The sequence below is a fragment of the Rutidosis leptorrhynchoides genome, chromosome 1 (assembly GCF_046630445.1).
Source record: "Rutidosis leptorrhynchoides isolate AG116_Rl617_1_P2 chromosome 1, CSIRO_AGI_Rlap_v1, whole genome shotgun sequence".
Taxonomy (NCBI): domain Eukaryota; kingdom Viridiplantae; phylum Streptophyta; class Magnoliopsida; order Asterales; family Asteraceae; genus Rutidosis; species Rutidosis leptorrhynchoides.
Window position 1 is genome coordinate 709,659,728 of NC_092333.1, and position 13,313 is coordinate 709,673,040.

A 13,313-nucleotide genomic window follows, 5' to 3' on the forward strand; every position below is an offset into this window, starting at 1 on the left:
CCTAATGCGTGTGTGTGTGACAAATGAGAGCATGCGATGTCGATATTGCCGTTCAAAGAAATAATAATTTTATATACGAATAATTTAATTGTAATTCAAAGATATTTAGAAGGTTAATTAAAATGTATCTTCTTTTAGGGCATGGACAAATATCATAAATATTTATCGTTAGATTTTAATAAATTAGTTATCATATGTCGTTTTTGATAATACATCATTTTAATTAATGGTTGTTTAGTATTTTATCATTTTATGAAGCATTTATTCTATTCAATATTTTTACTTGACAAAAAACTACGGTTACGGTTATTTTTATGTAATCATCACTAATTAATCATTAATTAATTAACAAATAATAAAACAAACATAAGGAAATAAAAAGATACCCAGATATTTCTTAAATTCTTAATTTCAACATACAAAAGTCAAATTACAAGTGTCAGTTATTCATAATTATTCCATAAAATATAGCCGTTATCACGATCCAACGTCACCCAGCTTTACAAGTTTCAAAACCCCCCTATTCACAATAAACCCACCGTCTTCCCCCAAATCTCACATCTTATCACACACAATTGCTACTTACAAACTACTCATTAAACTCTTCAACTACTATTCAACTTTGTTCTAGAACAATTCGTATTCTTTGAATCGGGTCATCTACTTCGATTAGGGTTTTGATTAGCATTTCAAGTTATCTAGGGATTTTTATCCATATTGCATGCTTATTGAACTACAAATTTGGAAATCTAGGGCTTTTTTTGTTAATTGAGTACTGATTGAAGCATAAGTTTTGCAGATATTCCAACACGATCTGTAAGCATCTTTGATTTCCCCCAAATTTGCACACACACACACAGAGATATTGTATATTTGATGTATTATATTCTGAATGAACAATAATTATATTGCAGGTCAGTAGGCAATTGATTTATTTGTTGGAGTAAAAATATGGCTACAAGTTCTGAAATAGGGCTTGCAGCAGCGATAAACATACTTACTGCATTTGCTTTTTTTGTTGCATTTGCTATACTCCGGATTCAACCTTTGAATGACAGAGTTTATTTTCCGAAATGGTATTTGAAAGGGTTAAGGAACAATCCACTTCAATCAGGTGCATTTGTGCAAAAGTTTGTGAATTTGGACTTTAGGTCATACTTAAGGTTCTTGAATTGGATGCCTGCTGCACTTCGAATGCCAGAGCCTGAACTTATTGATCATGCTGGATTGGATTCTGTTGTTTACTTGAGAATTTACTTGACAGGGTTTGTAATGTTCAACTATATATTTTAAATCAAATTTATTGTCGTTTGGCCTTACATATGATGTTTAAGTTTTCTTGATGAGTTATTGATTCGACTTATTTTATCTTGTGAAACAGACTCAAGATATTTGTTCCGATTGCGTGCCTTGCTTTCGCAGTCATGGTGCCAGTCAACTGGACTAACAAGACTTTGGAGCAGTCACAACTAACATACAGTGACATAGACAAGCTTTCAATATCCAACATTCCCACTGGATCAAACAGGTATTTATTAAACATTTCGTTTGTTTTTTAATTCAGATATATGTTGAACTTTTTCCTGCAGGTTTGATTTGTTTGTAAAGTTATGAGTCTCAACTTTAGATATTGCTTACAGATTTTGGACACATATAATTATGGCTTACGCCTTTACCTTTTGGACCTGCTATATTCTGAAACGAGAGTATGCAATAACTGCCTCAATGAGATTGCATTTTATTGCATCAGAGCAACGTCGGCCTGATCAATTTACAGTAAGATCACCTTTTTATTGTGGAGTTAATAATTTATAATGAGATATTGCTATGCTCTAAAAATTCTGGACTTGATTTTCTTTGAAACTGATAATGATCATATATTGATGCTCACACGTACATTGCACATTGTTTAGGTGCTCGTGAGAAATGTGCCACCAGATGCTGATGAGACGGTCAATGAACTTGTGGAGCACTTTTTTCTGGTCAACCATCCAGATAACTATTTATCTCATCAGGTTCCACTGATATATATTGATATTTTTGGTTAATGTCACAAATAAGATGGTATGTTACTACGTTTATTATTTATCTTTTCTTATACATAGATCAATGATGCAGGTTGTTTACAACGCAAATGCACTCTCTTGTTTGGTGAATGAGAAGAAAACGAAGCAGAATTGGCTTGACTACTATCAGCTGAAATATAGTAGAAGTGACAAGTCAAAAAGACCATCAATCAAGGTATTTACGTTTTTTTAATTTTTAGGTTTATGTAACGTGTCTTAGATATAACTGTTTCTTAGTTTTTTTTCTCCTCTCAATGAAACAGACCGGTTATCTTGGCTTGTATGGGAAGCGCGTTGATGCTATTGATTTTTATCAATCTGAGATCGAGAAGCTATCAAAAGAAGTAAGTACTGAAATGCTTGTTCACTGTGATTACAAGTGGATGCTTGTTCAAACACTTGGTTTATTGTGCTTGTGTTTTTGTTTCTATACCTAATTCTTTCGATACAATGATTACTAGATACATAAAGAGAGGGAAAAGATTACTACAAGTTCGAAAAATGTGATGCCAGCTGCATTTGTTTCTTTTAAAACGCGATGGGGAGCTGCTGTTTGTGCACAAACTGAACAATCCAGAAACCCAACTATTTGGTTAACCGAGTGGGCCCCAGAACCCCGTGATGTTTATTGGGATAACCTTGCAATTCCATTTGTTTCACTTACAATCAGAAGACTTATAATTGCTGTAGCCTTTTTCTTCCTTACATTCTTCTTCATGATCCCAATAGCATTTGTACAGTCACTTGCTAATATTGATGGAATCGTGAAAGCGGCCCCTTTCTTGCAGGGAGTTATGGAAGTGTAAGTTTCTTTTCTTAACTTTTCAATAAATTCATATATTGTTGATCTCTTGTGATTCCAATCCTTATATAGATGTATCTAATCATATTTTCTTGCAGGAAATTTGTCAAGTCTTTTATACAAGGTGTTCTTCCAGGAATCGCTTTAAAGATCTTTCTCATAATTCTGCCTTCGATCTTGATGATGATGTCTAAGTTTGAAGGATTTACATCCATATCAGCTTTAGAGAGAAGATCTGCGACACGATATTATATCTTCCAATTTATTAATGTCTTTCTTGGGAGCATAATTACCGGGACTGCATTTCAACAGCTAAATAACTTCATTCACCAGTCTGCTAACACGTAAGCTTTTGCTAGCCTTATAAATTTTGCCTGTATTAATGCTAAATTATGCAAATAAGTACCTGTCTACATTATCTTTTATATTGTGCATGTTCTGTATAGTAATTCTTAATCTCTTTGATATATATACAGTATCCCAATGACAATTGGATCATCGATACCAATGAAAGCAACCTTCTTTATTACTTATATCATGGTTGATGGATGGGCTGGAGTTGCCGGTGAGATTCTAAGGTTAAAACCACTAATTTTCTATCACTTAAAGAATTTTTTCTTGGTTAAAACCGAAAAAGATCGAGAAGACGCAATGAATCCCGGAAGTTTGTGTTTCAACACGGGTGAACCTCAAATCCAGCTTTATTTCTTACTTGGCCTCGTTTATGCTGTTGTCACGCCGATTCTGCTTCCTTTTATAGTCATATTCTTTGGCTTGGCTTATTTGGTGTATCGTCATCAGGTAATTGTTCAAATACTTCGTCCAAATAAATCAGTTCTAATTTAGATACTCTGTTCAGATACTGATTTTTGGTATTTTTTGGTGCAGATTATAAATGTGTATAATCAACAGTATGAGAGTGCAGGAGCTTTCTGGCCTGATGTTCATGGCCGAATCATAACTGCATTGATTGTTTCACAGTTGCTTTTGATGGGTCTGCTTAGCACAAAAGAAGCTGCAAATTCGACTCCGTTGCTTATAGTTCTCCCTGTCCTGACTATATGGTTTCATAGATTTTGTAAAGGACGGTTCGAACCAGCTTTTATTCGGTACCCTTTACAGGTTAGTCAGCTTCTCATTTGCAAACATGTTGGTCAAGTTGTTAGAGTTTGTGAATTTTTATTTTTATTTTTTATTTGCAGGAGGCTATGATGAAGGATACTCTAGAGCGTGCAAGGGAGCCACATTTAAATGTGAAACAGTATTTACAAAATGCATACGTTCACCCCGTTTTTAGTAGTGAAGATAAATGGGATGGGAGTGATGATGGAGTTAGTGACGAAGAGTGTCCGAAAGAACCTGCTCTGGTGCCCACAAAGCGTCCTTCGCGAACAAACACACCGTCACAAAGTCAACGCAGTGAGTCAAAGCGTTCTTTATTGGGTGTCACTGATGAAAGATCTTGTCCATAAGATGCATTGTGAAGAAATGAAGCCTAGTGTATGTAGTTTAGTCATCTTTGTTGATCAAAAGATGGAGTATGTTTTGGTATTAGTTAGTTAGACCATCTTGTTCTTGATGGAAACAGCATATTGTGCTAGTGTCTTTCATAATGAAGAAATATACTCATGTCATGTATAAGAGTTATAACTAGTAATTTTGGAGTATTTGCAACACAAATTTATTAACTTTGCGCTGTCTTATTTTGTCCATTCATAACGCCTTGATCTAAAAATTGAATGTAACAAGATTATATTAAAAAAACATGTTAAGAGTTAAAAATGAAAAATTTGATATTAAAAAGGGGTAAAATATAATTGATGGAATAGTACTCTATCTTTTAGTATAAGGAGTTTTTTTTTTTTTTTTTTTCCCCGGAAATCGAAAACTTTATTATCATTCTTTATCTCGGAAAGAGTAAAGAAAAACAAAGATACTCCATCCGTTTCGAAAAAAATGACTCCTAACAAAAAATGTTGGATTTAAAATATATGTTGTTAAAATGTCTATTTTGTCATTCATTTAATATTTATCCGAATTAATTAGTTTCCTTAACAAAGTAATAAGCGAGAGAAGAAATCATGAGTAAATGTATTGATGACTTCAGTATATAAAAAGGGTGTAATTGAAATGTTAGTGACATTATAGTGTTATTTTGAGTAAGTGATATTTATTGTGGGACATATATAAATAGTAATGTGGACCTTTTTTTTGGATTGTAGGGAGTACAAAAGAAACTTTGTGTTGTAACTTATGTGCCAGTGGTATGTCTCTCTTAGCGAGCGGTCAGGATTTCGACTCCCGTAGAGTGCAGCATTGCACACAAGGTTACTCCTTAACCCTTGAATTCCACCTAAGGGTGTCTTCCGCACATCGCGTTGCGGGAGCAATGGGGGGGGGGGGGGGGGATGCCCTCGGATTGGGCCGAGTTTCCTCCTAGGCAGTAGTTAGGGGCGATTTATGCAATTGCGGGAGATGAACGCATAGGTGGTTTAGTCCCCCCTAGAGTGATGCCGAACTGTTGTTCAAAAAGAAAAAAAGATACCAAAGAAACCACGAACGAGGCACGAAGGCGGTAAACACGTCTTGCCAAAGAAAAAAACCTAAAGTTAACTGAACCCGAGAAAGAAAGAAAAAAAGCTAAACCCGAACCTCGGAATGCACTAACGAACAACTCGACAAACATTCACAAAAAAAAAAAAAAAAAAAATACACTTAACCAACCACATGGAACCCGACAAAGACAAAAACTAACAATTGCTAATGTTGTTGTTGTTGACACCACCGCACACATTAGCCTTGAATGAAAAGGTCAACTCGATTCCAATCCCGTCACCGGCCGTCAACTGGGAATTCAAGCCACTACTCCTAAATTCATCGAAAAAACCCTTCACCTAACACACGACCCGATTCCAAACTCACGTAAGACTACTTAGATCGTCGTCTAGTTGAGTATCTTTGAATGTCTTTTGAATCGCAACCCCCGCCTCGTTATCATCGTAAACAAAACGAGTCAGCGTCTTGACCCACCTTTAGAACCACTCTTCTTCATCCCGTCATGTTAAAATTCGCTCAAATGAACATGTTCCACTATTACTCGCAAAACGACCCCGCCTTTACAATCCTGTATACACGGAGTATATGTTAATTAGGTACAACAATATAGCCTTAAAAGATACGATAAAATTTGGATGAGTAAACGAATCACGAACAATAACATTACAACAACTCACGTGCGGACACGTGCCCTTCAGTTCTCATCTTCATCTGTACTCTGCAAAAGCAATTACATCACGACACTGTAAGTCTGTAACAGCACACAATCACCGCAGCCGATTCAACCTCCATTTCTCCCCTTAAACCCTAATTCCCAAATTACATTTTCACTCGAAACAAATTTACAAACATACATACATGTATATATTATGACAGCAGCAAAAAGGAGATTTTTACCTATTACTTTACGGCGTCAAATTCCGTCATTAGTTTCAAACTTTCTAAAATTCCTTTTCGTTATAATTTGTTTCATTATTGCTTTCGGACTATTTTCTCAATTTAAACTTCAATCGGCGTCTATTGCTACTGAATTTGGATTCAATGACTTCCTTATGGATAATTACCGTATGAAGATTGCTTTCCTGTTTCTCGTTCGTGATAATATTCCTCTTGATTTCCTCTGGCACAATTTCTTCAAGGTTTGTGTGTTTTGCAGTTTATATAGCTGTTTATATGATAAGATTTAGCTTACTGAATGCTGTCTTAGATTAGATATTAGGTTTGTGATATACTGTATCAACTTTATATATGTATAGATATGAACTTAAGGTAATTTGTGTTAATCCTGTGCCTGTAATTAGGTTAAAGTTGAGATATAGTAATTGCACATTCTAAAGTTAATGTACCTGATATATACATACAGAATGCAGATCCTGAGAATTTTACGATATACATACACTCAAAGCCTGGTTTTGTGTTCGATGAATCTGTTACGAGATCAGTCTACTTCCACAACAGACAGTTGGAAAACAGTATTGAGGTAACTGATCTGAGACACTGTTATGAATGTATCTATTTTATCTAATATTGTAACTTGATTGATTGATGTTACTGTACAGGTGGGCTGGGGTACGCCAACTATGATTGAAGCTGAGAAGTTGTTGTTTAAGGCAGCCCTTGATGATATTAGCAATCAGATATTCGTTCTCGTCTCTGACAGGTTTCTTTCACTGGTAGTTTATAAAATGTCATGTTGTAATTCTTGATATGATATGTATCAAACCTGTTTATACAGTCAACCCATATTTAGCAAGCCATGTTTGTAGTCTTATAAGTTGGTTTTCTTTTCAGTTGTGTCCCTCTATATGATTTCGGTTACATATACACATATCTCATGTCATCTCCAAGAAGCTTCGTGGACAGGTGCACTTTAATGTCTAGAAGAATCTGCAATTTATTGGATGGATGGTTAGTTTTACAAATTTTGAATTGAACTCGAGTTTTTTATTTGTTTTCAGCTTTATTGATGATGCAACTGAAACACGCTACAATCCAGAGATGTCCCCTGACATACCTGAAGACAAATGGCGCAAAGGATCCCAGGTCATTTTGCTTTCTAGTTCTTTTGACATGGATTAGGCTTACTATGGTCGAAATTGTAAATCAAGAGTCAGGACATTTGTGTTGTTATAGTAACTTCGAACTTTTGTCATGCCTCGCATAATAATCTTACCGAAAAAACCTTCTTTATGCTAGGTTCGTCATTTGTATGACAATTTATTTGGATTAAGGATGTGGGAATTGGGATGGGAATGATAAATGGTGTTTGAAACAGATTTGTTTTATATTAATGTGTTCCATGTAATATTTCTTAACTTTTAATTGTCTAGCTCTTGAACATAATTATATAAGTTTAGTGCAATATTAAATTATTATATTCCTGTAGACCTATGTATTGAGTTTTTTAGCTGTAGCTAAATTGAAACCATTACATGATTTCAGTGGATCACATTGGTCAGAAGGCATGCAGAGGTGGTTGCATATGATCATGTTATTTTCCCGGTCTTTAACAAACACTGCAAGGTAGAGCCGTAGAGATGACTATACCTGTGATGTTATGTGATATTCACTAGATTCAACGTTTAATTTCCTTCAAGAATCAAGAAAATTAGGCTGCAAGTTTGTGGCTTGTTTTAGTAGGTTTAAGCGATCTTATATCCTGTCAGTCTATTTATACATTCTTTTACTTCCTCTTAATAGCGGCGTCCACTACTAGACTTGAGCAAAGGAAATGAGTCTCTTGTAAGTGAACATATATTGAATTTCATTGTTGTTTGTTATCTTAATTCCTAGGGAGCTGACTAGTTTAATCCTTTATTTATTAAATCGCAGATAGAGCAGCAGCAACACAATTGTATCCCAGATGAACATTATGTTCCCACCTTACTTGCAGTAAGCAAAATGTTGATATGTGCCTCCTAGCAATACTTTATATCCAAATGTTTAATCACATGATATACTGTATCATTCTTAGCGGGGGGAAATGAGTGGCTTGTGTAACGGGTATAAATTAAAATGAGCAAGTCGTGTACATGCTGAAACAGGACAGGTCAGGTCATATTGGTTTGAAACGATTATATAAGTTATATTTTTTTATTACTAATTAGTGTGTCAATTATTACCATCATATTCTAGCTTTGTTTATTAAATGATATAGGAGGTTTATGCAATATACATGCACTTTGGTTTAGTTTCAAACGTTTGATTATTTGACTTCATCTTTTAAGTTAATATTATGAATTTATTTGTTTCTGCGTGGAAGATAAAGGTAACCCGGCTAAACCCATTTGAGAGTAGATAAACTGAAATTGCCACCTCTAGTTATTTTGTATAGTAAGATTAGATTTGTATTGACTCATATTTATAGAACACTGAAAAGTGAAAATTGAGTACCTGACACTCAAAGTTATATATATAGCCAGATTTATTGTGATGTTATTTCATTGAAGACCCGAAAATTAATCTATGTTAACATTTTTTTTTTATAAGATGCGAGGCTTTGAAGAAGAATTAGAACGAAGAACGTTGACTTATTCTTTGTGGAACCAGTCTACTGAAACAATGAATACACAAACCTGGCACCCTGTAACATTTGGCTATGCAACTGCCAGCCAGAAAAATATTCAAGATATCAAGGTAATCAAATTGTTCCACGTCATTCATTAAACCAGAAATTTTTTTCATCTTCAATTATTTTTTTAGAAAATAATATATAGGTTACTTAATATTCTTCTAACTAAATATGATGAATTCTGCAGGATATTGACCATATTTATTTCAAATCAGAGAACCGGACAGAATGGTGTGGTACTAAATCTAATAACGGTCATTGTTACTTATTTGCTAGGAAGTTTTCTCGTGGCGCAGCTATGCGCCTTTTGACTAATGGGGTGGTTGGTCCATATGATCCCAACACATTGTTCTTAGACCGGACTTAGACTCATGTTCTTATTTTGTCATTGAAGGCAAACATAGAAGATTGTTGTAGCAGATGTATACTTTGAGGTGTTGTAAATATAGAGGTGATTGCAGATAGTACCAAATACACCTGTGTTTTTTTCGTGTGTATGTGTAATTCAGGGTTTTAATTTTATACCGACATGGTGTAGAATTGAACTATGAAACTAGTGGTGGCAAGATACTCGAAGAGTTGGGTAACAGGTCAAAATTTTGACCTGGTTAATATTCTAGTACATTGTAATGGAACGATCTGGGCTGGCTGGCAAGACTGACTAACTTGGTTTCCATTTAAAGTTTCATACGAACCACATAAAATTTACCTTTTCCAGGCATATATGTGTGTGTCTTCGTTGAATCAAACATAGGCTTTCTATTAGAGTATCGAGGCCACTGTCGTATAAGGATGATTTGGACATTCGCGGACTTGGTTCCTTTTTTCGTTGAATGAAAAACGATTGAAAGTGAGTTTTATTTGTGTGGTGTCAAACTAACATGGTAACGTGTTTGGTGAATGAAGTAAAAGCTCTGAAAAATGATCAACAAAATTATTCAACGAACCACCATTTCGAAATCCAAACCTTCAAACCAAACCAATTCAACCACACGTTGATAACCTTCGACCGTTGTTTACCCCGGCACCGTCGTTACACCTTCGACAACCATCACCTGCAAAAATAACTCAACTTTGAAGGTTGAATCTTCATTTTGGAATTGTTATTCTACTGTTTTTTTTAGTCATCAAGGCTTAAATTGTTTATTTTGAATCTTTTTTTTAGTGAATAAGATGATTTGGTTATGCACTTATTTATCAAATAAAAGATGAGTATATTACATTTACAATTTGTAATTTTATTATTTTTAAGAAGAATTATTAATAAAGGATAAACTTGTCAATTATAGCATTAAAATATTTCACTTAGCAAAAAAAGTAAACATTATTTTACTACTATCCAATTAGTTTTTTTTTTCTTTAACTAAAATAACGATTACTATTAAAATTAGGAAACCTTCATTAATAAATTAAGGAACCTTGAAATCGATACAATCAATATGAACAAAATAGCTCGCTAAAAGAAAAACATGCTAGAACGAAAAGTAAACCCAGACCTAGCTATTTTTAATCGAGTCACAACGGAAATACCACCTAACCCGAAAGAAAAACCAAGTGAACGAAACATACCACAAAACGCAACCTACACATCTAAACAAAAAGCAACAAAACAATTAACAAAAAAGCGAAGATAAACAACTAAAGAAACCACATTAGTCGGCATTAGAAGCTCCCTTTTGGTTCCTTTCATCTCATCGATCTTATCAATACGAACACCTTTATCATTACGATTTGGAAAGAAATAAGTAAAACGTTGGAGGATTTATCGCTAATAAGAATACCCGGTTGTTGGGAATCCATCCTTAATCTGCCAAATTTTTTTAAAAAAAAACCTTTATGATTAGAGGCCGACGAATCTTCCACCTTAGTAACAACCTTTGAATACTTTGCTATATTTTTACCTTTTTTAGAACGGTGTTTTAAAACGGCATGCACAACATATGGTATATCCACCTCGACAACATGAGCATCATCCTTATTACCAACAGTATTATCATCATCCTTATTACCAGGAGTAGCATATTCCTCGTCCGAAACCGGAGCCGAACTCAAATTAAAACGGGTCGCACCATCTAACAAAATCGAACCCGATTCTCTAATTAAAACCGTAGACTCATGTGCACCTAATGAACCGAATTGAAGACCCCCAACAGTTGCAACAACTTCATCAGATATGTTTAACTCGTCATCCTGGAGCTCGTGTCGTTCGTCGTTCTCATCAGCCCTTAAAACCCCGCTCATAGAATTCTCATGCAACGCCTCGACCACGATATCAGTGTGCTGATGAAAACAGGGTGACCCGAAATCACGATACGAATTAAAATAGCTAGCAAATAAGCAGGATACGTAGTCAATTCAAACTCCAACGAAGAGCACAATTTATTTACCCAAACATTACACGCCGAGAACAAGTCGTATTCGAGGTCGACCTCAACCAATTCGTGTAAATGTTTCGGGTTATCAGTTTTAACGAAGGCAAAAAAAGAACCGACATCACCCAAGTTACTAGAAGCATTTGCAATTTTCAAAACGTCCCCGAAAAGACTCGCAATCTTGATGGTATTCTCGACAAAAGCATAGGCAATCGGTATGCCTATAATATCCAACCACGTGAACCTGAAGTACTTCCGAGCCAAGTACTTCAAAGGAGTAACAAGAACAAAAATTGTTCGAAGTCAACGAGAGAATGGTTTTAAAGCCACATTCATTTGCACATTCAAGGATGGCCCCAAACAGTCCCACTTTGGAAACCAAATTTATTGAAACTTTGTTCTTAATGCAAAAAGCTTGAAGATTCAAATCCTCCAATGGGATCGAATCTACAACCAAGATACTAATAGCTAGTCGACCAGTCACGAGATTATTGGTGGCAATTTTACACCGGAGTTTAACCGGCAAGGAAAATAGATTACGACCATGAACAGATCGGGCAGCTCGATTAGCTCGTCCGACCGGCCAACCCACAAAAATCGGTTGACCAAAGACACGGGACCCGTTCATGGAATCCATGGCAATAGAAGCATAAGACACAATTGAAAAGGTAACAAAACTATACCTTCAGCTAGGCCATAATTTAATTTCCAGCAACGACCCTATTTTACCAAAAGTAGACTCGATCATATGCCTAGAGACACATTTGTCGAGCCGTCCAATAAAAATAGTGGAACCTTCGTTGCTGTGATCCAACGCCAGAGTAGATTCCGCCACATTAAAATCAGAAACGGGAAGTCCAACATCAGGGCGTGAGTTTTGACCCAGACCTGTAACACTCGATCCATGAAGGTTCCATTTATATATACATTTATTCATATGAGTATATGAATGTGTGTTTGGATGAAACTAGCTGGAGCTGGAGCTGGAGCTTATGGACTAGGGGTGTGTTTGGATGAAAGTAGCTGGAGTTGGAGCTTGTAGCTGGAGCTTTTTTTTAAAGCTAGTAGCTGGAGCTTATTAATTTTTAAAAGTGTTTGGTAAACTAGCTGGAGCTTATTTTTCAATTCATAAGCTCTAATTTTTTTCATAAGCTACTAAAAAATAAGCAAATAGAAGTAGCTTATTTTTTAAGAGCTTATGATTTTCATAAGTTCTACTTTTTATGTCTACCAAACAAAGTTTATGACTTGGTGCTTATTAAAATCATAAGCTCAAGCTCTTATAAGCTCCCATAAGCTCGCGTGCCAAACACACCCTATGAGTGTGTTTGGCGCGTAGCTTATAGAAGCTTATGTAGTGACCCGAACTTTTCCATATTTATATATATATTAAATGAAATTGTTATTTACATGATTAAGTGTTTCCAACATGTTAAGCAATCAAACTTGTTAAGACTTGATTAATTGAAATATGTTTCATATAGACAATTGACCACCCAAGTTGACCGGTGATTCACGAACGTTAAAACTTGTAAAAACTATACGATGACATATATATGGTTATATATATAGTTAACATGATTTTATTATAAGTATGTATCTCATTAGGTATTTTAACAATGAGTTATATACATAAACATGAGACTATTAATTTAAGAAACTCGAAAACGATATATATGACGATTATCGTTATAACAACGTCTTACTAGGTACATATGAATCATATTAAGATATTGATACACTTAGTTAATTATGTTAAATGATAAGTAAATATATTATTAAGTGTATTAACAATGAAATACATATGTAAAAATAAGACTACTAACTTAATGATTTCGAAACGAGACATATATGTAACGATTATCGTTGTAACGACATTTAACTGTATATATATCATACTAAGATATATTATATATCATAATATCATGATAATATAACAATTTAAC

General features: G+C 34.8%; 2 protein-coding genes across 3 annotated transcripts; both read left to right on the forward strand.

The window, feature by feature from the left end:
- The first annotated feature begins 951 nt into the window (after nucleotides 1-951).
- On the forward strand, nucleotides 952-4,488 carry LOC139886196 (CSC1-like protein At3g21620). 2 transcript variants are annotated; one of them, XM_071869941.1, is made up of 11 exons: nucleotides 952-1,265; nucleotides 1,382-1,528; nucleotides 1,641-1,776; nucleotides 1,914-2,015; nucleotides 2,119-2,241; nucleotides 2,330-2,410; nucleotides 2,528-2,868; nucleotides 2,967-3,212; nucleotides 3,345-3,669; nucleotides 3,757-3,990; nucleotides 4,071-4,488. In XM_071869941.1, exons 1-11 carry the CDS (start codon nucleotides 952-954, stop codon nucleotides 4,338-4,340), a joined length of 2,319 nt encoding a protein of 772 aa, XP_071726042.1. In that variant the 3' UTR covers nucleotides 4,341-4,488. The 2 variants fall into 2 exon arrangements, with proteins under 2 accessions (XP_071726042.1, XP_071726043.1); XM_071869942.1 differs by having other exon boundaries at nucleotides 3,781-3,990.
- Nucleotides 4,489-6,058: 1,570 nt separating this feature from the next.
- On the forward strand, nucleotides 6,059-9,513 carry LOC139886197 (glycosyltransferase BC10-like). The gene is made up of 10 exons (XM_071869943.1): nucleotides 6,059-6,563; nucleotides 6,788-6,904; nucleotides 6,984-7,084; nucleotides 7,216-7,287; nucleotides 7,383-7,467; nucleotides 7,867-7,947; nucleotides 8,125-8,166; nucleotides 8,257-8,316; nucleotides 8,914-9,060; nucleotides 9,183-9,513. The coding sequence occupies exons 1-10, from the start codon at nucleotides 6,294-6,296 to the stop codon at nucleotides 9,360-9,362; spliced, it is 1,155 nt and encodes a 384-aa protein (XP_071726044.1). The 5' UTR covers nucleotides 6,059-6,293; the 3' UTR covers nucleotides 9,363-9,513.
- Nucleotides 9,514-13,313: the final 3,800 nt, after the last annotated feature.